This window comes from Phycodurus eques, chromosome 3, assembly GCF_024500275.1.
Source record: "Phycodurus eques isolate BA_2022a chromosome 3, UOR_Pequ_1.1, whole genome shotgun sequence".
Classification (NCBI taxonomy): Eukaryota; Metazoa; Chordata; class Actinopteri; order Syngnathiformes; family Syngnathidae; genus Phycodurus; species Phycodurus eques.
The window spans coordinates 4,182,262-4,208,275 of record NC_084527.1 but is presented as its reverse complement, the minus strand read 5'-3'; the positions used below and the strand labels follow the sequence as shown (position 1 = coordinate 4,208,275).

The window sequence follows — 26,014 nt, the reverse complement described above, 5'->3', positions numbered from 1 at the left end:
GTATAACAATAACACCACCACCACCATAATCATAATAAACTCTCTGTTCTGGAAATGACGGGCACGTTGATCTTATCACTCATTTCAAGGATTCAAGAAACTTTATTGTCATACCAGCACACATTTACACATGAGGTGGCATGAAATTAGTACCCAAGGTCCCATATTTATTCCAAGTACAAAAAAAAAGACCTGTGTGTAAAATAAAATGGAATAAAAAAATAACTGGATTTGTGATCCTATAGTGCAAATGATAAATCTAACTCAAAACAAATGAAAGCCTAGTTCACCACTGCTAAAAAGAAACAATTGTTTGTACAAAAATGCAAATGTAGAGACGAGGGCTATGATTAGCCTGTATTGCACATAATATACTGACATAAATACAAACGCAACAATTTTATGTTCCCATTTTTTCATGAGCGAAACTCCGAGTTTTTCTATGTAGACAGTCAAATGTTCACAAATTTATCTCTTTTAGTGAGCACTTCTGCTTTCTCCCCCACTGGTGTGGCATATCAAAATGTTGATTAGACAACACAATTATTGCACGTGTGCCTTAGGCCGCCCGCAATAAAAGGCCAGTGTCCCTTCTGTTGCAGTTAGTAATGCACAAAACGCCTTTGCACATGCTCATTCAGTTCAGTTTTCTTAAGCCGTTTTCATTCAGCAAACAAACACAGGAAGACTCAATAAACTACAGATCATACAAAAAAAAAAGCAACATTTTATTGTACTTTATTTTTCAAGCAACGTGAGAAATCATGCTCAGAACATCAAAAGAAAAACCGTCTTGGATGATATAATGCTCCGTCACTGGCCAGCAGAATTCAGGCTCATTTTACAGTTACACATCTAAATAAGAAAATAAATGCATAATTTAAGGAAAATAAACTTTGTGGCATAGATTGTCTGCTATCTTAATATCATACTTAATTTTTATCCTTCTTTTGATACATATTACTCTATTTGAGACACATAGGAAAACAATGACATTCAGCAGACATTTTTTTCACAAGTCACTGATCATGACAGATATTTTTTCTCATTCATCGCACATTTTTTTGTTTTAAACATCTTAGTATAAACACAGGTCCATTAGGCTATACTGTATTTTCCATTTTAAAATAAACTAAATACACAGTTACACTTTGAAATCATTCGAAAGCTTCAGATTTATGCAGGTGTACCGATCCTTGTAGTTGTCTTCACCTAACACTTACATGGAAGATACATTTTGAACCGTCATACCTTTTCTAATTTTCTAACAACTTTCACAAATGACAAAGAGTCAAAAACAGCACTTGACGGCACAGCAATCACAGTACCGGAATGTAGAGTATGTCCACACCATGCAAACGCAGTTGTAGCAAACACCATTCAGACACACACACGCACACTGAATCTTAAAAATACACACTGAGGTAACAGCTACACAATACTGTCCTACTCTAAGAGTTCAAAAGGGGTCAAAGTGTCTTAGATGGGTCATCGGAGGTCACACTCTAACAGTTAATCACCAGGATCAGTGAAGGAAAGAACCTTAGCAGAGAACAAAGTCACTGGAGATGGAACAGGACTTGAAATGAAACTGGACTAAGCATGTACAGTATTGATTTGAAATGTCATGTTGCAATTGCGATATTTCATAATGTATGCCAGGTATGGTTCACAATGCAAATGCAAAGCCATGTAGCTGCTCTACATGGTAGAGTTGCCGCTTGCTCACATTTCCACAAGTCAGGCAACTGTTCGGAATTGATAACGGTATAAAACAGAAGGGTTTTCTGCTGATTCATGTTTGTGCTTATTTGTTTAAAAGATGGGTGTTCAGATCTTGGCTGTTGTTTGCCGCCATCGTAATTAGTTTGACGATATCAGCTGCCCCGCAGCCAATAAAATTGAACTCTGGCAGGACAGCTGTACTGTGTCAGCTGAGAGCGATCCTCCCACGGGACGCCACATCTCGCCGGACTCATTCGGGGTCTATTTAAAGGCCTTTAACGCTCACATTCGCTCTGCCCCGACATGTGCAAACGCTTCTGACATGGCAGAGCCCCCTAAAGCCCATCATACAAATACTTTCTTTTATATTTGAGATTAGCCATCCAGGAAGAGATATTACTCCCACTGGGGGATGATTTGAGATGTCACCTGCTGGTCGCACCATGTTCCTGTGGCTAAAAGGAATAGTCGCTGCAAGTTGTAATGCTGCACGGCTACATCCATTTGCAAATAAATCCCCAAAACAATCATGTGTATGTCTCAAGATAATGCATTTCCAAAGGGAACAGTGGATGGTAGCTTTTTGTGTTCAGTGCAGATACAGTATGACTGTCATGACCGCTTTGAACCAGAAGAAAATACTAGCGGCTTAAAATGCCTCACTACAAGCCACAAAAGATCATTCGTGCCAAATGTGTCTGCTCGATGGGGCAGTGGTAGTTTCTCGTAATATTTAGGCTGCTACAGTAGCAATGCTGTGTTAGATCCAACACATGACGACACTTGCAACCTGAGCCAGATCACATCCTCAGCATGGTCATCATGCATCTGCACCTGAAGGCATTCACTGCCCAAACACAGGCCAAGCAAATGACCTTGACTTCAACAAGATGAGAAAATGCCCTTGAAAGATATATATATATATATAATTTAAAAAAAATACATTTATGCATGGTTGTACTGATCACAGCAAATGATGGACCAAGAACTGATAAAATGCAGGACAGAGTGAAACATTTGGGAATGAAAAAAAAATAACTTAAGGCAAAGTAAACCCTCTTGAGGAACTCGACGGTTGTTCCTGAAAAGGATGGCATCCCAAACTGCACTGATTCATGAAAACAAACATCCAGTGTGGTAATTATCTAATAAAAGACGCACCATTTTTGCTTTCCATGAGACAAAATCAGGCTCCAGTCTCCTCTCTCTGTTTGTTGTCCTCTTCAGACACGGGCCGTTGGCTGCCCTCTGCTGGGCGTTTTACGGACTCGGACGTAGACACTGGCGTGGATGGAACTTCGTCGGTGGCAGCGGGCTCCTTCATTTTGCCATGCGAGGGACTTCCGGAGCGGCTGTGGCTGCCGCTGCGACGGCGGTGGTGCTTGGCCTTGTGAGGACTGGGACTGCGGGACCTGGACTTCATGACGACGACGGTGCAGTCGTCCTCGGAGCTGAAGTCGGAGCTGTCTGAAGAGCTGGTGTCATTGCCGGATGTGGGGAGCTGGATCTGTGGACGCAAGATAGAGACGAATGAAGTAGGCGCCATTAGGACAAGAAAGGGGGAAATGAACACAGTATAAACACTTTTAAATCAGTTCTTGCAATTACAAGTCAAGATGTAGCTGTATACAATCCAGCTAGCCATTTCGTTTCCAACTGTGCTCATTATGGTCACGGGTGAGCTGGAGCCTATCCCAGGTGACTTTGGGCAAGAGGCGGGCTACACACTGGTTGCTCGTCAATAACAGGGCACCCATAAGCAATCAACCATTCACAACTATGGACAATTTAGAGTCTTCACGTAAGCCAACATGCATGTTTTTGGAATGAGGAAGGGTGGGGAGAGAACCTAACCCTAAAAACAACAGTGAGAACATGCAAACTGCATAAAAGAAGGTCAGAGCCCAGATTCGAACCCCGAAACTCAGCACATCTAGCCCTGAGTTAAGCAGTCCATCGTGCTGCCTTCACTGCTTCCAATTCTATATTGTATCAACATTTTATAGTTAAAGGAAAAAAGTCACAATTCCTACACATTTTCAAATGCTGTATACTATGTTGGTGATTACCTGGAATGGCTCCGTTACACCCACAATGGTGCTCATGTTGTTGCTATAGTAACCCAAGATAAAATCTCCTGAGCCTTTGGGCAGTTCCTCTTCTGTAAAGGTTACCTGCAAAACAATTTGGGAGATATTCATTGAATTTGACAGGAAGCCGTCTTTAAACGAGATTACAGTAAACATCCATTTTACCTGATGTTCTTGTCTATGATAATCTGCTTCCTCCTGTTTGGCCCACACGTATCCCACATAGTCTTTGTGGTGTTTGAAACCCACCTGAGGCAGCACAGGCAAAGTCACTAATGGAGTCCTGCAACAAGCTGATTCTGATTCTGATGGTTGGGAAAATTGGTTTGGCGTGAGCAGTCAACGTGACATTTTCTACCTTATACAGTCCGATCCAGTCCCAGGAGCTGCGACAATAGTTGGGTGCCAGTTTGAACTTGGCTATAGCGTCAGCAATACTATTCCACTCATCCTCCACCAACACTATGACCAGGGGAACGTCCACCTTGTAAGGGAACTGCAGAGGAATTGCTCATGAACAAGAAGGCTCCTCCGAATCACAACTACTTGGTTAAACAAGAACTGCGTAGCACTACATAAGTCATACGGAAAGTGCTTAACACATTTATTAGACAGCCGCCAAATGTAAGGTTTATTTCACAGCTACCGTAAATTAACAGCATTATCACCAATATTATATTTTATGTTCCAGTCTTAGTTTTCAGGGTGTACCCCGCCTCCTGCCCGATGACAGCTGGGATAGGCTCCAGCACGCCCGCGACCCTACTGAGCAGAAGCGGCTCAGAAAATGGATGGATGGATGTTTATGAGACAGATTGGGAAAAATATATACATATACAGTGCATATAATGTATTATATGAGAACCTTTTGTTTTTTGGTGAAACCACTTATTGGTGGTATTTTCCTGCTAATGCACGCCCCCCCCCCCCCCCCCCTCCAAAAAAAACAAAAACAAATCCAATTATAATGGGCTTCAATTATATAAAATACTTTGTATATTTTGTGTCCCTCTCAATGTGGTTACCTCCCCCACAGACAGTCCGGTACGCTCACCTGCAGGGTAAAGATGGAAGAGACTGGTTTGTGGTCGCTGTCTACGTATTCCATGTGACTTCTGTAGCAGTGCTGCGTTACTTTGGTGCCGCTGGTCAGCCCTGAAACAGAACCACGCTTCCCAGTGCCGGTGCCTCTTACGCGCCAGAGGATCCGGTCGGTCCAAGCCGGTTTCCGCTTCTTTCCGCTGGGAGGAGGACACGGAGCGAAGAGAAAGAACATCTCCTCGAATGATTGAAACTGAGGTATTGTATACAATCCGATGGGCGCATTCCAGAGCAAATGTGATCATTTGCTGAGAATTGATTGTTGCTCGGTATGTGCGTCATGCACCCTCAAGTTACTGTGGCCCCCTGCCCTCCTTTGCAGTGTAGACATTTGCCAAACGTAATCATTTTTAAAATCCGTATTAGTTGTTGACAGAAAACAAATCTTATGAAACATTTATTAAGCGGCAGAATGTGCCCCCCACGCGCTGACCTAATGCCCCCCTGGTTAGCTGCGCTCTGACGCCGACATTGCAGCTGCTTCACCAACCTTGTGTCGTATACGTTTGTCCCAACATCAAACTTGTAAGTGGGGGGGAACTTCAGGGGCCCCTCTTGGAATCCCTCTAACACCGTCTCACTGTCCTTTGCCATGTTTAACTGAAATAATAACAATGGTTTTACCATCATGGGTGATTTTCCCTTGGGTCTCTCTTACACCCCCTAGTGGCTCAAATCACAATCACACCCGCATAAGACATTAGCTTCAGTAATAGTCAGGAGTAATGGAGGTGTACCTTAAGAATCTTCCCAAGTATTGGTCAATAAAACTACACAGTTATACAATAAAAAAAATAATAAGTACAGTGATATTCATTCTGTCATTCTCAATCGTCTCCTATTAAACATACTGTACATATTAAAATTTTTTTTTTTTTACCTGATCTTTTTCCCACAACACTGAGAGCTTGTTATTGTCAATGGCTGTTTTTACCACTTGCATTTCCAAGTCATCGATGCGGAAATTGAGATCCCCCAGCCAGAACACCACACTGCAATTCAATTTCAAAGGACACTTACGTTCTGTTGATCATGAAAAAGATCTGTAAATGTTGCAGTTCTTTGAAAAATGTATTTTTCATACTTCACACTTGTCACCTTAAAATACTAAGACCATACGGTCACATCCATGTGTGTCATCACTGTGTGAGTGCCGAAATGTGTTTGTGACGTACTCGTGGTCAAGGACACCAGAGGCCGCCTGGCCCTCAAACTGCTGCTGTTGCAGGATGCTCTCAAAGTCCTCCATGCGCTGATACGAGTTTTCCATGTGAGCCGGCAGGTGGCAGTTGAGGAAGCAGATAGTGTGACCGAACACTGACATGCGGGCGCTGACTCCACCTTTGTTTCCCTATGACACACAGAGGCAGGGGAATAAATTAGGGTAAGGTGAGAAACTACACATTCTAAGCGTGTGCACTAGTTGTGTGCATGTGTCGTCACTTCTGCGTAACAGGAAATGTGTTCATTGTGAGTCAGAGAATATTTCACGCAAACAAAAACTGTACATGGGAAGTATAGGTTGGAAAGACGAGTGTGCGGATACCCTCCCACCGTTCTCCCCAATCTGCTGCCTCACTGAATCACAAAAGACGCGTCAGTGTGTAAAACGTGTAGAATGTGCTGACGCCTGCCATGCACTCTGGACAACAGCAGGATTTAACTTAGAAGTCACGGTTGCATAACTCTGCAGGCAGTTATTTATTCAATCCCGCAGCAATGAGGACAATGCGGCCAAATTATCTGCATGTGATTGCCTGATTGGGATGTGCTGCAGCAACCTTTTTTTCTTTTTTTTTTTTTTTTTTTTTAAATCAGTTCAAACAAAAGAAAGCAAAAAATAACGGACACACCCTGACATAAGTAGGTATTTTGTCAGAGTGCAGTTTGCCTTTTGGTTAGTTTTGGTTTGCCTGACTATCCAAACATTAACAATGTACTGTAATTATTGGATTTAACACCATCGCAGATGTATCTCGTGTTGTGTCCGGTGACTACAGACCTGAAAGACACAAATTATTTACCACAGTTTACATACTAAGCCTTCTCAATACTGCTTAAGTTGTAACAATGCAGCTTGGTTCACTCGTATGCAGAACTAGTCCGGATATTTCTGTTGAATAAATATTGTATGTGTAATCACCCGCAAGTCAAAAGCCATCAATTTTCTACATCGCTTACCCTGTTGAGGGTCACGGGAAGCTGGAGCCCATCCCAGCTGACTCTGGAGGAAAGGCTGACTCCATGTGGGAAAGAACCCACATGGAAGTCAGGAGAGTCAACCAAAACACCGTCAATGGCACAAGCCAAAATATGGGCGCATATTTGTTAGTCAAGTGCATCATCAACAGTCTGTGCTTCTCAAATAGCCCAATACGGTCAACAGAATATTAGAAACACCTCTCAGGATGATATATACAACAACGTAAGCCAGGGCGATATGGCCGAAGAATGAATATTACAGCATGAATTGAATTCCTTCACAGTAATGGTATATATATATATATATATATATATATATATATATATATATATCGCCATTAAAATAACAATGGAAGTATTTCTGAATGAGTTATCTAGCAGAGACTCTTCTGTCACATAAGACACCTGACACCTTCCTCCACCTGTTCCAACCTGCTTGGAGCCGTTTCTTCACTTCCTGACCACACTCACCATTGCTCTGGACGGTTGACCCCAAGTATTTAAAGTCCTCCACCCTCGCTATCTCTTCTCCCTGTAGCCTCATTCTTCCCCCACCAGCCCTCTCATTCATGCACATATATTCTGTTTGACTTCGGCTAATCTTCATTCCTCTGCTTTCCAGTGCATGCCTCCATCTTTCTAACTGTTCCTCCAGCTTCTCCCTTCTTTCACTGCAGATCACAATGTCATCTGCAAACATCATGGTCCACGGGGATTCCAGTCTAACCTCATCTGTCAGCCTATCCATCACCACTGCAAAAAGGAAGGGGCTCAGGGCTGATCCCTGATGCAGTCCCACATCCACCTTAAATTCTTCTGTCACACCTAGAGAACACTTCACCGCTGTTCTGCCGCCCTCGTACATGTCCTGTATTATTCTAACATACTTCTCTGCCACTCCAGACTTCCGCATGCAGTACCACAGTTCCTCTCTGGGTACTCTGTCATAGGCTTTCTCTAGATCTACAAAGACACAATGTAGCTCCTTCTGACCTTCTCTGTACTTTTCCATCAACATCCTCAAGGCAAATAATGCATCTGTGGTACTCTTTCTAGGCATGAAACCATACTGTTGCTTGCAAATACTCACTTCTGCCCCGAGTCTAGCCTTCACTACTCTTTCCCATAACTTCATTGTGTGGCTCATCAACTTTATTCCTCGATAGTTGCCACAGCTCTGCACATCACCTTTGTTCTTAAAAATGGGCACCAGTACGCTTTTCCTCCATTCCTCAGGCATCTTCTCACCCGCTAGAATTCTATTGAACAAGCTGGTCAAAAACTCCACAGCCACCTCTCCTAGATGCTTCCATACCTCCACAGGAATGTCATATGGATCCAACTGCCTTTCCATTTTTCATTCTCTTTAATGTCTTTCTAATTTCCCCCTTACTAATCATTGCCACTTCCTGGTCCACCATACTTGCCTCTTCTACTCTCCCTTCTCTATCATTTTCCTCATTCATTAACTCCTCGAAGTATTCTTTCCATCTAGCTAGCACACTGCTGGCACCAGTCAACATATTTCCATCTCTATCCTTAATCACCCTAACCTGCTGCACATCCTTCCCATCTCTATCCCTCTGTCTGGCCAGCCTGTATAGATCCTTTTCTCCTTCTTTAGTGTCCAACCTACCATACATGTCATCATATGCCTCTTGTTTTGCCTTTGCCACCTCTAACTTTGCCCTGTGTCACATCTCAATGTATTCGTTTCGCCTCTCCTCGGTCCTCTCAGTGTCCCACTTCTTCTGAGCTAACCTTTTTCCTTGTATGATTTCCTGTACTGTGAGGTTCCACCACCAAGTCTCCTTCTCTCCTTTCCTGCCAGAAGATACACCAAGTACTCTCCTGCCTGCTTCTCTGATCACCTTGGCTGCAGTGGTCCAGTCTTCTGGAAGCTCCTCCCGTCCACGGAGAGCCTGTATCACCTCTTCCCGAAAAGCTGCACAACACTCGTCCTGTCTCAGCTTCCACCACATGGTTCTCTTCTCTGCCTTTGTCTTCCTAATTTTCCTCCCCACCACCAGAGTCATCTTACACACCACCATCCTTACAGTAAATAACCTCCTTCAGATTACATCGTCTGCACATGATGTAATCCACCTGTGCGCTTCTACCTCCGCTCTTGTAGGTCACCCTATGTTCGTGCCTCTTCTGGAAAAAAGTGTTCACTACAGCCATTTGCATCCTTGTTGCAAAGTCTACCACCATCTGTCCCTCCAAGTTCCTTTCCTGGATGCCGTACTTACCCATCACTTCTTCATCCCCCCTATTACCTTCACCAACATGTCCATTACAATCTGCACCAATTACGACTCTTTCTCTGTCTGGGATGCTCAGAACTACTTCGTCTAGCTCCTTCCAGAATTTCTCTTTCGCCTCTAGGTCACATCCTACCTGTGGGGCATAGCCGCTAATCACATTACACAGAACACCCTTAATTTCAAATTTCAGCCTCATCACTCGATCTGATACTCTTTTCACCTCCAAGACATTCTTAAGCAACAGTTGTTTTAAAATAACCCCGGCTCCATTTCTCTTCCCATCTACACCATGGTCAAATAATTTCAACCCTGCCCCTAAACTCCTAGCCTTACTGCCTTTCCACCTGGTCTCCTGGACACACAAATATATCAACCTTTCTCCTAATCATCATGTCAACCAACTCCCGAGATTTTCCTGTCATAGTCCCAACATTCAAAGTCCCCACATTCAGTTCTAGGCTCTGTGTTTTCCTCTTCTCTTTCTGCCGAAGAACCCGCTTTCCACCTCTTCTTCCTCTTTGACTTCGACCCACAGTAGCTGAATTTCCAACGACGCCCCGCGGGTTGACGGCGCCGGTGGCGGACGTTGTTAACCCGGGCCACGACCGATCCGGTATGGAATTCTTTGGATGAACGCTCATATTTGTTTGGCAAGGTTTTAAACCGGATGCCCTTCCTGACGCAACCCTCTGCATTTATCCGGGCTTGGGACCGGCCTACAGTTTGCACTGACTTGTGCCCCCCATAGGGCTGCATTTCATTCTTTCTAGACACTTATTAATTTAAAATGAGAGGGCAAATGTATACCGTCTACCGCATACACAGCATCTACTATACTGTGCACCCCTACTACCACCTGTACCTAACGTTGTGGCCGGTGAGCGCATTTGTCACGGACGTCTCTCTCTTTTCCAGTGCGATGGTTTCCTATCACAGCGCTAAAGAGAGGAGCGCGTCAGTGGTCGTCTCACCCAGTAACCCCCCAGGCCAGTGCGGGTGGTCTCCGTCTGGACACCACGGAGGAAGGGCAGATGGTAGTACTTGGCAAAAACCAGCAGCAGCACGCCCTGCATCCTCTGAGAGGTCACCTAAGGACAACATGGACAGTTACAATCAACAAGCACTTTGCATGACTCTGAAAAAAGGTAAGTTAAATATTTCCAAGTGAAACAATGTAGCTGTACGAGTCAGCTAGCCCTTAAATTTCAATAAACAAATTGCATGAGCTCAACCCCGACTTGGTAACGGCCCGAAACCTCCTGCGGCCGAGCTCAACCGCTACTTTACGAGAAGCAGTACACACTAATCAGGCCGTTGCTCGCGGTCACCCCTCACCATGGTAACAGGCTGGTTTGCAGCGTAAATGTCGCTCGTCTGAGGTTCATTTGTTTTCTCTCTCGCGGCCTCGCATTTACACCATGTTATGCAGATTTTGACATTTTTGAGCGGCACGTGTACGTAGACCCGTGAATAAAGCACGTGCATTGTTTAAAGTAGAGCAAGATGAAGTATTTGCATGCGATGCCAAACTCCCCAATGGAGATCTACTGTGATTCTGTCCCCCTCCCATTCTCCTTCACTAGTCCACTCATCCCAACTGCAGGCCAATGAAGCATAATCACACTGAGTCTGAAATGCCCTGTGGCCAGTAATGGATGCGCACATCTCCACGTAATTGAAGACCCTCTTGCTTGTGTTGTTACTGGCTAGCTGTACGCCTTTGTTGCGTAATGATTTCTACTGAAATGTGATGTGGACCAACTTTTTTACGGCGATTGTTTGGAGACAAATATTAAAAAGTGCTGACCGGTCATTAGGTACTAGTCCAATGCAACAAAAATGTACAAAAAAAAAAGACACTTAAGATTTTGTGGCGATGGTGGTGTACAACGGCTTTGCATCATCATGACAACTGTTTCTAAAAGGTCGATTGTCTTTTTTCATTCATCCACGTGAGATGGCAAAAAATAATATATAACCACTTCTCAGTACCTCTCAGTGTGACGCAACGCAGTTCTACACCATGGCACACTACAACAACAATTTAAAAAATTACGTTAAATCAATACCACCTGGACAAAGTGACCAATATCATGTTTGCAAAGGCAGAAAATATTAACAAAGCTGTTTTATGGAATCATATGTGAGTGCATAGGTGTACCTAATGTTGTGGCTGGTAAGCACGTGTGCCATTGGGCAAATGTGATTAGTATATTCCCAATTTATTATACAGTATTCAGAACAAATATGTGCATTCCTTCAATGTGCAGCACTGGACCAAGTGAAAACTTGCCTTTACAAACTTGCCACAAAGATAACAAGCCTGCTAAATCCAACGTAAAACTAATTGGTTCATACAATATTAAACGGATTTGTCCTCTAAAAGTAATGGCTCACTTCTACACATTCACTTGTAGCACCATTGTGAATTACAGATTAGGTCTCTTGTGCGCTGATGTTGATAATGGTCACAGGCAGCTATTTGTCAAGTTGGCTGATGTCCGAACGTTCATAAAACTTAGAGAAACAGACACAAATTTAAAAAAAAAACAAAAAAACACACACACACACACTGGAATGGAAATGATATTTTCTTGAGGTATGAGCATATAGGAATACAGCAACAACAAAGAATAATTAAAATGACGGAAACATAGCATGAAAAAAAAAACATCTCACGCTATACAAGTGAGGAAAACAATTGGAACCATATTACAATAATTTTGGGTTTGTTTACAACCATATATGCTTTCTTTTTTTTAAAAGTATTTACAATTGTCATTGCATCTCTTCTACAGAGAAGAGGCGAAAATTCCTCATACAAACTTCAATGATTGTCATGTCAATAGAAAACCTTTTTTTTTTTTTTTTTTTTTTTTATGATAGGTTGTTGTCGCCCAAATACCCCCCCGCCCCCCCAGCAATAACGCCGAACTCATGTCGCTGACCATGAGAGTGGGAAGACAACATCAGTATTGTTGCCAGAGGCCCATCAAAGCTGACAACATTCTGATCCCAAAATAAAAACAGCAGCCTGGAAGACGTTTGTCTCGCTCTTTCGGCTCGACAGCTGATTCACGCTCGCATAGACGCGATTACGTCGTTTACACGCCGGCGGCACCAGCAAACGTCCTTTCACAACAGGATGCAGGAAAACCAACCGCTTGCAATGCTATGTCCTGCTAACGCACAAGCTATAGAAAATAACGATACAAAAAGGTAATGCCTGAGATGATTAGGTTTTGTTTACTAATTTGCAATGTTGCAATGTTGTTTAAGGTAATAAGAAGTGCTGTATATTCAATATGATATTCTACAAAATACAGTAACTGTACAAGCACAATTTATGTGATTCAGTGCAATCCCATCCAAGGGCTGTGTCAAAAATGCTGTCTTTACAAAGATAACAGAGATGTATTATTTTAACAATATTCATTATTGTAATTGTAGTGTGAATGTCAAAATGCTAAAATCTGGCTGGACTGCCCCCTTCAATCTGACTACAACGCACTAATAATTTTGATGTCAGATGTTTTTGTGGAAGAAAAAAAAATTCATTTTTGGGGAATGTTTGTGTGATGTCGCCTACAGAAAATCTAGTTAAAAAATAATAATAAATAAATACATAAAAAATAAAAATGCACCTTAAAATTCGATCAAAAGAGCATAATTTCATTATTTCTCAATATATTTCCTCGACCCTTTCATTTCGTGTGCTACTTGAGGAACACCTCTGACTGACTGACGAGTTTCAGTTACAAATATCCACCAGTGAGGTTTTCTGGGTCAAAATTCCGAGGGCTTCTCCCAAGTCGATTCGTTAAAATTACCGTGAAATTTCAAACGGCGAGCAAATGGAACATTTCTCATGAGAAGAGCATTGTGCGCGGCAGAATAGATCATGTACTTCAATAATCAATCGTTTTTCGTAAATGTATCTGTTATGAAGGGTTGTAGAAGCATTTGAAGTGCTCAATAAAATGATTTTTGGTTAGAAAATTTTGCAATGATGATGGTCACATGTCAGGTTGCTTGAGTATTAGAACCTCAGACCTCAGTGCCATGCAATGACGCTCTTTTACAATGCAAAGTAAAATCACAACAATAAACATAACGGTAAATTAAGCTAGATTTAGTATTTTAATTCTCACTGAACAGTGCACAGTGAAATAGGAGGCAAAATATTAGACACACTTCTCGGTATGAGTACAACCACATTAAAAAACTACTAACATGTTCTTCCCTTTGGTTACAATTACATTAAATCTATGGCGAAAAAAAGTCAGAACATCATCAATATTAAAGAAGGATGCCATTTTACGTCTCAAATACTTTTTTAAACAATGACCAATGTTCTGCATACAAAAATTCTGCATGGCAGATGTGCTGTCGAGAAATAACAATAAATCCATTGTAATGTATTGTACCTTATATTCCCTGCTGAAATATGATTAATACATTGCAAATCCAAACATTTTCTTATAAAAGGTAGAATTTTTGATCAAACTTGTGTATTAGGTAATAGTACGGGAGATTGTATTTTGTTTTACTGAGTGTATTTACTGCAGTCATATTACAAGAAAATAAATTAATGGCTCCAACTCTTAAAAAAACAAAAATATTGGGTGGGCAGATAATTGAGTTGTAATGTGGAGCATCCAAAAGGGGGAATTAGGCACAGAGGAAGACCAGGAAACGACGAGAGCTCGACTGTGCCCAACGAGAGAGCGGACGATAGCAGACACGCGAACATTACACGCTTGTTAAAAATCATCACTCCATTTGTTGCTCAGGGAACTAAACGAGGGAAGGCAGCAGCAGCAGCAGCAGCACAGAAACAAAGGCTACGAGCACAGATCACATAATACATATGAATGCCAGCCCAACTGCATTCCTAATCAGCGAGCACACGGTCCTAACCAGAAACCATTACTGACCAGCACGTATCCAAAGGGGCTGAGTCTCTCCATGCAGACCTCGCTCCACTGGTCCGTGAAGAGGACATCTTTCAGCCGTTTGTTAATCATAGAGTTGACTTCCTGCAGTCTTGGAGACACATGACACAATGCACACGGGTCAGCGGGAGCAGGCAGAAGAAGAGCCTTTGACGGCCTCGTGGATTCGCATTCACCACGGGGACGATGACTAACTGTCACAGCAGCACGTAAACACTCACCCGATGATGTACACGTCTGTATTCCCATCACCGATATTCAAGCCCAGCAAGGAGGTGATGTCATCAGGGGGTGTGGCCGAACCCACGTTCCAAGTGATGATGTGCACCCTGTTGGCAAAAGCTCGTTAACATCTCGAACTCATTTCCTACTAATCGCTTGACCCGATTAAAAGACTTTAAAACCTAGATCTAGGACCTAGAGAACCATATGACTTGGCTACGCATTATTTGTGCCTGTATTTTAAGACTGTACCTCAAGCACCTCTTCAAAAGGTGTATTATTTGGGAATTCTGGCAATTATTCAAGAACATAAAGAAGGCGCAAAGGCGGCTTGTTGAAACTATCTAAATCTGATTTGTCCAGAGAGCCAACGACTTGTGGTTGAGTTATTTTGCTTTCGTTGTGTGTATGAATAACTCACAGTAAAACCAGTTTGACGTCAGTGTTCAGTTGACGTTGTGCCTTTTCCACATAGTGGACTCTGGCAAAATATTGTGGCGACCCGAGAATCCTGTTTGAAGCAAAAATACTCATATTCTACTACATACACTTTACATTTAACTGAGGGCTGAAAGGAGACTTGTTAATTTAGTTGTCCACAACAGCACCTACAGTGACAAGATGTACATAATCAGCATTTTTTATTTTTTATTTATTTTTTCAATAAAATATACACTTTTTGCTTTTATCGCTTTATTTTGCGCCTCGTCTACAGTGGCGACATAAGGGCAGATGGTGTTGTTTTTAAGTTACAGACGGAGCACTGATGAAATTGGAAAATTAAATGCACATAAAGAAACTTTTTTGTCATCCCTTAGATTACATTGGAATTAGCGAGTGGACTTTATCATTGGGCTGTGGGGCACAAATGTGTCAAGCGTATCTTGCATTGAGCAGTTGCGTGGAGGGAAGTTCGCACGAGTCAGGGAACTTGCCTGAAATCTTCGACAGTTTGAGCTTGAGTGTCGGCTGTGCCTGCAACAGAGAGAGCTCTCTGGGCGTGAGGGTTCAGGTGAGCAGGTACAGCCTTGCTGGCAGGCGGGTGGGGCACCGAGGCCGCCCTGACGGCGTGGTGCCCCGGACCTTTTGGGCCGGCTTTGATGTTGGGAGCGGGCCGGTCGCCTGAGGGTCTGACGGGCGGGCTGGAAGCAGCTTTTGCACGACTTGCCGCGGCGCCGTCGGGATCGCATTCGCCCAGGATATCTCCTCGCGTGGGCTCAGTTTTGGGCTCACATACATCTATGGAACCTTCTACTCTGGCGCTTCTCTGGGGCCGCCGAGGCCTGGCAGTAGCGGCGGGCGGCACAGCGATGGGCTCGCATGTTGGATCTGAAGGATGTGGCGCAGGAGTTTGAGAGGTTACTGTGTCCGCTGCTTCACTCGGGTTGTCGGTTGACGTCTGGCTTTGGGTTTGGCTGTCTTGGTCCATTTCCTGCGATCTCTGTCACACAAAGAAAACAGATCTAACAATGTTTGCATTTGAAGAATTTTATTGTGTCGATAACTTCTGACATTACCAAACATTAGAAACCAGTTCATCCAAAGGATCAGAATTTTGCACTCAACATTCTCATTTACAATCAATCGCTACTTCACGATAGTGTAATGCTGCCACACTCGGGAAGAAGAAAAAAAACCATAACGTTATAATGTGATAAATTCCACATTTTAACGTGATAAGTGTAAGTTTCATGTTTTAATGTGACAAGTTATCAAGTTATAAAGTGTTAGGCTTCACCTTCACATTCAGCAAAGCCAATCGAAGCGATTCCTTCCGCTTCAGGTCACGAAGGTGTTTAAAAAGAAGACACACATCCCTTCAAAGGGCTACGCCAGTGACCTGAACGGGAAGGAAATGGCTTCGTTTTGTTTATCCGAATACCAAAGTCAATTTATGTTACAACGTGAAACAGAACTTTTTTTCTGGTGTGGTGTGGCAGCACCTACTTCTTTCGGTAGACCTGCACAATAAAAATACAAGAGCTTAAGCCGACAAATGGTCACAGGAAGTTAAATTGAAGAGATTGTTCAGTTCAGACCTCTCGAGCAGAGTCAATAGGCGACAGCGTCAAACAAAACTGAGCACATCAGACCTTGTGTATTATGTCTCCCTGCAAAGAGAATCAAGTAAAGATTGGAACGTTTACCAGCGCCACAGAACAGATTGTGTTTGGGGGCTCCACTTTATAGTATTTGCAATTTTGTTGCAGAAGAATTCTATTCTTTTTTTTTTTTTATTCTTGGCCCTTCTTCCACACACTGTATGGCAAGTCAATCGAGCTCGCACTGTTGACCCAACAGGATGTCTTAGTTCGTCATTGAGACGCTCCCCTTGCCAGATCACTTTCCCGCCGTTTCGAAACCTTGGAAACACAGTGTTGCAGCAGCATGAATTCCTAAAGGACACCTAATAAACACAAACAAACAACAACGATGCAATTGTATGTTTTGCGGCGGCGAAACTAAGACCTGTACACATTGCGGACTGTCCCCTCTTGCCCAGTGCGTCCGCCTTTCCCGCAGTAACCAGGGAGATGCTCGGTCACTTCGTATCAACTCAGAGCACCTGACAAACAAATACGAACACACCGCACGAGGAGGAGCTGCACAGCGCGGCGCAAGTCGACAGTACAAGACGCGGCAGCTGCGGCCGGCGAAGCAACAGAGGAGGGATTTCTAAGCCCATTTAGTTGTTTCATTCTCAAATAATAACTGTATCCCATGCTGAGGGATGAGAACACAAAGACACAATCGAGATTTTAATCAAGACCAAGTACGAGCGTCAGTAAGTCTAAGAACAATATGATGATCTTGATAAAACGCCGCTGTAGAAACATTGCGGCCATTGAACAATCGAAAATGATGACGTGAAGATGCAATCCAATTTCTCACTTGTTGTATTCCCTTCACGAATGATGACGGCAAAGAAGACGTCTCTTCCTCTTACGGATGACACTTCAAATAAGAAAACTGGGACAAGTGTCAGATTGTGTCAGATTGTTTTTCTTTTCTTCACTTCTTGGGTGCCCAACCAAAGTATGCAACCAATGATTAATGAAAAATAAAGCACAGCGCTGTGTCATGACTTACACATGACCTTGAAGAGAAGGCGGGCGGCTGTGACTTGACGCAGAGAGCCCCGCACGCTGCGCTTATCTTTGTCTGGGAGCAATGAGTTCGCATTAGAATGGAGGGCAATTGTGGGTGGGTCCAAAATAATAAGAGGAGAGCTAGATGGACAGTTGAGCGAGTCGTCCCATTTTAGTGGCATCACAGGCCTTCTTTGCTGTATAAAACACTTGCTTGGGGCACAGTCTCGTTCTCCAAGATTTAATCCCCCGCTCCCCACCTCTCTCGCTCTCTTTTATTGCCTCTAATCCTCGCTGTTGAGCTCCATTTTACCGAACTTCAGTCCACTCAAATCTTATGACTAATTGTATTCACCAAGTTGCTGTTTTATGTCCATTTTCATCTCTACTATTATCTTTCTGCTCCAGTTATCTCACCACAGGAAGTAAAGTCAACACACCACGGACATGACAAATGATTCACTTTTTCTTTGACTTCCTTTAAATCTACACTTGATCCAAATAATGGACCGTTCACACGACACCTCAGTTTGGGGCCCGTCAAAGAATTGACTTCGCATGCGTTTTGTTTATTTTTTTGGGGGGGTCCTTTTTGGAAAAGAAAGGAGCATTTTAAACAAGGGATGGAAGCCTGCACGTATTCAAACGACTTCGGTATCAATACACATGCAGTGACTTGATTGACAAGTTATGAATCATAAAAGGCCACTTTTGCAAAGTGACAACTATATGGCAAGAGACCTTAACGGTTTCACTGTATGGAGAATGAAGGGCACAATGACAAAAAGGAAACACCAAGACCTCAGAAGGACATCTTGAGGTCAGGTGGAAGCCAAACTGCCCACAGAAAAATTAACATTCGGTACATTTGATCTTCCTTCTTTTTTTTTTTTTTTTTTTTAAATGTATGTAACAGCAAGAGCAAAAAAAATAAAAAATTTCCGCGCCGGGAACAGTCAGGACAGATTAACGTTTCCTATTCCGCTCACGTCCGCAGAGGAGCGAGCGGAACAATTTGATAATAACAAATGTGTCATGGTGTTTACATGCACCCTCCTGAGGGCGAGAGAGATGCAAGCGGAGGAACTCAAGGAACGAGCTCCATCTTGTCCTGTTTACACCTCCAGGTTGACTTCTGACAACGCCGATGCGTTCAAAGACTACTGATGGTTTTAGTTTTGAAATTGTTAGAGGCGGTGTTGGGGAGTTACTCATTACATGCAACAAGATTATGTAATTTAATTACAAAATGTAACTGTAATCCATTACATTACTTGGGAATTTTTTCTTTTTTTTATTTAATTAGTTGCTTTTGGAAATGTCTATGATTATAATTTTAGTTACATTGGAAAAATACCTGCAAAAGCTCAGATTATATTTTTTTTTCATATCACTTCCTTCTTCTAAAGCCGCCGCTTGTGATTGGCTCTCTCTGGTTGTGTGTCTATCTGACCGGTCGGTCTCAAACATGACATTCTTTTCCAAATATGACCTTGAAGGACCACCTTGTGGTGCAATTTATTAGTTTGTCTGAGATTCGGAAAAGGTTAGACTCCATGAGACACTTACACTTTCAAACACAGAAAAGAACATTGACTTTTGAACAGTTTTAGCATCATAATTTTGGACATTCTTATGGACGATTCACTTCTCTGGGTTGTCATATGAAGTGATATTTCAGTTGTGCACGTTTGTCATTAGGTCAACATCGTATCATGTTTTCCACATGCTGCACACATAATGCAAAAACACGTTTTATGTATTTACATTTAATTTTGTTCTCAGTTTATTATTTGTGTAAAGAGCAAATATGTGCTTCATTTGTTTGATCATCAAAATACCCAGTGCAAAACTACATTTAGACTAATCCACAATGTATTCAATCATTCCTCAATCATACCAAAGCATTATTGGTGATCATTCGTCAAATAAAAAAAAGCTTGAGACCGCTACATGAAACTATTTGTGAAGTGTCTAATGAGCGTGTCAGTATAGTCACTGACTGTCATGTGCGTGTGTAGCCTCCAGCCTCGGTGCCTCTCATGTCTGGCGTTTAATTTTCACATCGCAGCCAAAAGAGAGCGTTGCCGTTTCGGGCCTCCAGGGCCATATGTCCCCGTGAGGGGTCAAACCAACGCTGACCTTCACACTAATGACACGCTGCCACGGCTGGAAATGTTTCCTCCAGGTCCTAGTGCCTAACACTCGCCACCGCTCTGTTCCACGTGGGGCGTCATGTTCCTCATCGGCCAAAGCCTCAGTGACAGGATGTCAGAAGAAGTATTTAGTTAATAGTACAGTCTTCTTAACAATCAATTAACATCCCCATCATATTCCCGAATGTTGTCATGGACATTTATTGACAAATAAAAGGAAACATCCATCCATTCATTTTCTTTACGGCGTAGTCACAGGAAGGTCACAGGTGAGCTGGAGCCGATCCCAGATGACTTTGGGTGAGAGACGGGGTACGCCTAACTGGTTTCCAGCCAATCACAGGGTACGTGTAGACAAACAACCATTTACACACGCTTTCACATTTTTGGACAATTTAGTCTTTAATCAACCTCACATGCCTGTTTTTGGAATGTTGGAGGAAACCGGAGTATCCGTAGAAAACCCACGCAAGCACGGGGAGAACATCCAAAACACACAATCCAAAACATCAACACGGACGTCATCATAAAAGCCAAATCCTGTGTTACATTGTACAACATCCACAGACGAAAATTAATGGCTTATTCGTGATCTAGAGATCATGTGCCTGTTCTGGAAAGCTGATAATGAGGTCTAACTGACACTCAACTGGATAGCGGAACTAAAATCCACAGTTCAGGTGGACGGAAACCTGAGCTATAAAAGTCGATCTGATGCGTGTACGCTGATGTCTGCAAGAGGTTGAGCAGCTACAAAGGAGTCGCTTCGTCGCCCGCGTCTTCCTTCCTGTCAAGACCGACGCGCGAGCGTTGCACAAGCGGCACAACATCTTCGCGCCATTCACGTCTCCTGAGGAAGCGAGTGAGTGATTATCGGGCCCGTTCAACTCCGATTAAATGAAGCAGAAACACATACACTATCACCTACGTAATATACAAAAAGTAGCTGTAACACCTGACCATAGACGCTGTACATATGGCAAATGCGTCCTGTCGGGTTCACATGGAGCGATATACCCTGAGTGTGACCCCCGGGGGGTCAGAGCTCATTTGCAGATTGTGGAAGCAGTGACTAACGTCTCCGGCGGGTAGGAATTCAAGTGGCCTAATTACAGAGCCCCTTCAAGGACATTTGAGCCATTGGACAAAAAGAATGAGTCTCATTTGACAGCTGGGCCTAGTACTGTTACCAGTGCAGCACAGTAGTTTACCAGTAGGGTTTAATTGTAGACTAGTAGGTCAAACTTGAAAAGCAGAATATAAAAGGAAAAGCAACTTTTTCGGAGCGCTACGAACACTAAATGGCATTGTTTTTGAAGTTGTTGTTTTTTTTTTTTTTTTTTTTGCAAGGCTGCGTGCGTGTGCCCAATTGACACGCCTTCTGTCTCTAAATTGGTTGTTTTTGCTCAGGTGCGGTGGTTTCTTGGAGATCAAATTAAAGGCACGGAATTGAGGCCAGAGACAAGATTTTGTTTGTTTGTTTGTTTCCCCACAGATCATATTTACAATGTATTACCGTCAAGTCAAAATGACTCTTTTAACAGATGAGACACAAATGCATTTCGGAAAGCTGCAAACTCCCATTTTAAGCAACCGCTTTGCAGAAATGAACATCTTTATAGTGTGCATTATACGAGGGATTTGTGAGGGTTGATTGTGATGGGAACAGCAACCAATCAGTGCAATTGCCCTGTCCTTAGATGAGTCACTGTTCCGGTATATATACGAGGATGACGTGAGCGCTCCTGTGAGTGTTTCTAGTCCTCACTCACCTGTGTCGTGCTGGTTTCAAAAAGCGGATCGCTCGTGCGACGTTACCCCCCGAACGAGGTGGACTTTGAAAGACAAGGTTGGCGCTGGCAGCATCGGCATCCCCTGTCGTCCTCGGCCAGAGGGAGCGCAGGAGGTGGGCTGGATGCTGGAGACACACGGCCGAGGCGGCAGGCAAGCAGGCTACATCTCCCGGGTACACAAGCGCCTCCTCCCGCCGGGCGTTAAAGAGACACAAACGCCGCCGTGTGGCCACCGAGTCCTTCAAAGCAGCTTCCGGAAACCGTCGGAGAAGGACACTCGACTACCGCCGGCGAGTGAGACTGAACGGCACCGCGACCCCCACGCCCCGCAGCCACAGCAACGGCTTCGTCTGGGAGCGCACCAAACGCCGGCTGCTGGGACATGATTGGACCGAGATAAGATAAGCTAAGGGGGCCCGCAGAGGGGAAGTAAAACCACAGCGCCTCGCGGTGGTCACCGTGGAGAAGTGCACAATCAGGACGAGCACGGCCAGGGGCGTATTTAGGTCATTTTGGGGGCGCAATGCATGGTCCCCCTAAAAAAAAAAAATCATTAAAAAAAAAAAAAAAAGTATTTATATATATATATATATATATATATATATATATATATATAATATTATCTCTACTACATCTTCCTCAGCAGTACGACTGCAACTTGCAAGAGCATCTCACTGTTGCCAGCGTCACTGCTCAAAAGGATGACCCCTTTGGTGGTTTCGATTCGAGACGCTTTGTTTACCTCTCGCCTTCTCCTCTTCTCCACTTGACTCGGGTAAGGCCGCTTCATTTTGCTCACAAGTTTGTTTTGCTACCGTCTTCCTGGTTCAAGTCTGCACATGTGCAGTGAGATGGAATCGTTCAACGCACGAGAAGGGAGGGGGAGCACAACTTTCATGATCAAGTACACATTTTGATGTATTTTTTTTAATTATTATTTTTTTAATGACCATGTATTATGACTAAAACAACATTATTGCTTTAAATAAAAGAAAACTGAATTAACCAGTTTTGTTTTTGTTTTTTTTATGAAATGTTCATGGCCCGCCGGAAATCTCGGGTCCCAGTTTTGTCTGTGACCAGACGGGCACATTGCACGCTGGTATCAGACTCGAGGCCCGGGGGCCAAATCTGGCCAGCCACCTCATTTTATGTGGCCCACTAAAGCGACATTACATTTCCATTAAAGAAAAATTGGGACGTTGGGGAGGGGAATTAACCCTGAAAACTCTTATTGGTGGTATATACCTGCTTATTAAAACAATATTTGGGTTAAAAACTACTAATTAAAAAAAAAAAAATCTCTATGCAATTATTCGCAGATTTTCACTATTCGTGCTAATCAATATCTGTGTCAAAGTGTGCTTGAGCGCAGAAACTGCGAATGCTAAATTAAGCTGTTATTTTTATTTTCATAATAAAAACCTACTTTTGCACCCCCACATGTATTCTCTTTTTGTGACCGGATAAGATGCCTTGGACCACGCCCACTTTCTTCACGTGGAAAACCTTTGACGTGGCACGACCTCCGGAAGTGACGTCGCCCCGCAAGCTCATCCCCGCCTGCCGACTTTTTGCTCGCACATCTGCTTCCTTCAGGCGCGCGCATTGGCTTTTCGCCGGTCCCGGTTCCGAACAATGTGGCTGCTGCTGCTGCTGTTCAGTCTGCTTTCTTGTGCGTCCTCCTACGACGTGGACGTCAACAAGATGGCCGGATTGGCCCGAGCAAGGGTGGAGGTATCGTACAATACTCGACACTGGCTGCGTGCGTGCAAGGGGGGTACTCTGTTTACAACGTTTCGAGGTACGAACGAGGCAAAAAAAAAAAAAAAAAAAAAAAGACACTGCTGTCACGATTTCGCAGAGATTTAAAAAAAAAAAAAAAAAAAAACAATTCTCCCCCCCCCCCCCCCGCCGTTTGAGGTGAATGAATGCCGGTGTGCGCATGCGTAAAAGGAGAATACTAAAACGGATGCAGATAAACAAAACGTGTGCAATATAGAAATGTCAAATGTAGGCAAATTGGGCATTCATAGGTACATTATGTGCTGAATTGTACGCTAAAGCACACGATGTGCAAAAAAATAAAGATATACTGTCGGGATGATGTGGTAAGAGGTATTTCCTGAGGGGAGAACTCGGCCTGGCTCTCCAGCTCAACAAAACTGCTGCTGTCTGTCGCTATTGTCGGGACTGTAACACCCGAAACTCAAAACCAGTCTCCCCTGTTTCCATAAAATAGGTTGGACATCTTACCACAGGCCATGGAAAGTTAAATGGGGGAACAAAAAAAAAAAGAAAATAAATTATTTAAATGTATGTATGTATGTATGTGTATATATATATATATATATATATATATATATATATACACACACACACACACAACTCACAAGAAGTTAGGCATTTTGGGTGACAGGTGAACTTAATTTGAACCTTTAAAATGCACTGTTCAACGTATCGATGCTTTTTGCACAATTTGTTGTTCTCTAACATGGAGGTGAGCAGCTAAATTCACAACAGGTGTTTGATCCATAAATCAACCAATGCATTTCCAAGGATGTCCAACGTCTATACCTTTCTGTGACTCTTCCAGTCTCTCTGTTGCAACGTGCGAATAAGACTCAAAAGGTCACGCGGCCACTTCTCTCTGAGAGCATCCCGTTTAAAGCCTCGCAATGACGAGTTAACTGTTGACCAATTGTTAAATGTCGTCACGGTCTCATGATGCCAAAGTGTGAACTGAGAACCGTTTCAATAGGCAGTGGGAAAAGTCTGTTTTGATACACTCTAATTGAAACAAAACTTATGAAGTGCTGTGAATTTTTCTGTTCATCCCATTCATTACCTGAAGTGTTTCTCATAATTATGTCTCTTTCCAGACATGTGGTGGATGACAGTTGAATAGACTTAGAGAGGTACAGTAAATTGTGTTCTATAATGTGACAAAAGTGCAGAACAACACAATCTCTGGCGGACATGTCTCTGAACGTCCGCTTTTGTGTGCAGGTCAAAGCCTTTGTGGTCCAGGACATTCCTCTTTAGTATCCTTTTTGTGAAATACACCTTCACGACTGAATGAGATTCAGTTCTGGAAAATGAGATGCATGGAATATTCATTAGATTGTGCTGATGCACCTCCATGAAGCATCCAGTAATTTTTTTTTAAATCGTGTACATTTTTCTTATCATTCATTTTGAGATATAACCAGTAAAGTGGGACAGATAAAAAAAAAAAAAAAGTTAGCATGATTACACAACAAACATAACTAATTCACACAAAATCTTGTCAAGGGGTGGTGCATGAGATAAGGAAGAAAATGATGTCGGTCCGTCTAAATCGATATTTTCATCAATGCAAGCCGTCCACCTATTTTCTGCACTTCGTCTGTTCATAATCGCCTCGATAATCGACAAAGCCTGCCAACTACAAAAAAAAAAGTGCTCTTAATTTTTGTTTCTTTCATTTAACAGTTTAGCCCTAGCGGATGCACAATATGCGGTGAGAGCCATTCTTGTGATATAAAAGCGTAATGGCATTGATCATAGCAGTTTTGCACAGTGCTGTATGTATGCATCGGTCCTTGACCGGCGTTCCCTCAGCCATAACCTGGTGATGAAGCACATTCCTGGGGCCGACCCTGAGCTTGTCCTCCTGAACCATTACTATGAGGAGCTGGATGTAAGTACCGTTTTGTATATTGGCTGAAATATCTGCAAACGCTGAATTTTGTTTGACATTGTCAGGGAGCTATTCGATACGTTCAGTGTAGTTTGCAGTGTTGTAAAAATTGCAGTGCATCAAACTATTTATTTAGAGGATTGGCGCCATTGTAAATGCATAATTTTGATTCCTCAGCGGATCGCCTTGTCTGACATGACTCGCTCGGAAATCAACGAGCTTCTGGGCAAACTGGGCTTCTACAAGAAGGCTCAAGCTGAGGAGCAAGTGCCAGAAGAGTTCCGTTTCTCCCCCGCCAAAGACAGCCCGTTTGAAAGTGAACCAGCCTACAAGACTGCCTCTGTGGTCACTCACAACACCTCCACCCCCGAGCCCGAACCAAAGCACTCTGACCTCTAACAATGCCACAATGTGAGACTGCTGCTAGACAAGGCCAGCAGATCCTGGAATAAAGGGACAAACTCTTTTCTTCACTAAATGTTTTTTTTTTTTTTTTTGAGTTGGTTAATGGCATATTGTTTATCATTCTCCGTCACGTGTCGGCAGTCTTGAGGTCGACTCGCTCGTGTCCAATTGTGTCCGCGTCCGACCCGCTGAGCTACCGAATGAAGCCGCAGGCTAAAAATCTGCCGATTGGCCTGAGGCTGATGCTACATGTACTGGTGGGCGGGCTGCTGAACACATTAAGATGCAAGTGTCACCACTGTAAAAGAATAAAATGTTTCAAACAAA

At 43.2% G+C, this 26,014-nt stretch overlaps 2 protein-coding genes across 8 annotated transcripts; one reads left to right on the top strand and one right to left on the bottom strand.

The window, feature by feature from the left end:
- Positions 1–711: 711 nt before the first annotated feature.
- On the bottom strand, positions 712–22,427 carry inpp5jb (inositol polyphosphate-5-phosphatase Jb). Of its 6 annotated transcripts, XM_061671528.1 has the most exons (14): positions 16,602–17,439; positions 16,510–16,523; positions 16,301–16,402; positions 15,498–16,003; positions 14,562–14,669; positions 14,323–14,431; positions 10,357–10,473; positions 6,092–6,267; positions 5,797–5,908; positions 5,407–5,516; positions 4,870–5,056; positions 4,174–4,311; positions 3,795–4,064; positions 712–3,232 (listed from the first exon to the last, which is right to left on the bottom strand). In XM_061671528.1, the coding sequence occupies exons 4-14, from the start codon at positions 15,989–15,991 to the stop codon at positions 2,912–2,914; spliced, it is 2,142 nt and encodes a 713-aa protein (XP_061527512.1). In that variant the 5' UTR covers positions 15,992–16,003; positions 16,301–16,402; positions 16,510–16,523; positions 16,602–17,439; the 3' UTR covers positions 712–2,911. The 6 variants fall into 6 exon arrangements, with proteins under 6 accessions (XP_061527512.1, XP_061527514.1, XP_061527510.1 ...); XM_061671530.1 differs by lacking the exons at positions 16,301–16,402; positions 16,510–16,523; positions 16,602–17,439 and adding an exon at positions 22,343–22,427 and having other exon boundaries at positions 3,795–3,899; positions 3,981–4,064; XM_061671526.1 differs by lacking the exons at positions 16,301–16,402; positions 16,510–16,523; positions 16,602–17,439 and adding an exon at positions 22,343–22,427.
- On the top strand, positions 22,211–26,014 carry selenom (selenoprotein M). 2 transcript variants are annotated; one of them, XM_061671532.1, is made up of 6 exons: positions 22,211–22,375; positions 23,072–23,404; positions 24,483–24,518; positions 24,610–24,644; positions 25,204–25,282; positions 25,460–26,014. In XM_061671532.1, the coding sequence occupies exons 2-6, from the start codon at positions 23,072–23,074 to the stop codon at positions 25,679–25,681; spliced, it is 705 nt and encodes a 234-aa protein (XP_061527516.1). In that variant the 5' UTR covers positions 22,211–22,375; the 3' UTR covers positions 25,682–26,014. The 2 variants fall into 2 exon arrangements, with proteins under 2 accessions (XP_061527516.1, XP_061527517.1); XM_061671533.1 differs by lacking the exon at positions 22,211–22,375 and having other exon boundaries at positions 23,157–23,337.

Bases quoted from the DNA above. Each gene is read 5' to 3' on its own strand.
- inpp5jb (XM_061671526.1), bottom strand. From the start codon at position 22,390: ATGAAGCGGCCTTACCCGAGTCAAGTGGAGAAGAGGAGAAGGCGAGAG. The intron at 5,057-5,406 runs GTTGGTGAAGCA...TCCTCCTCCCAG, and splicing joins ACAAACGTATACGACACAAG to CGGAAAGAAGCGGAAACCGG. The intron at 4,065-4,173 runs GTAGAAAATGTC...GTGCTGCCTCAG, and splicing joins ACTGGATCGGACTGTATAAG to GTGGGTTTCAAACACCACAA.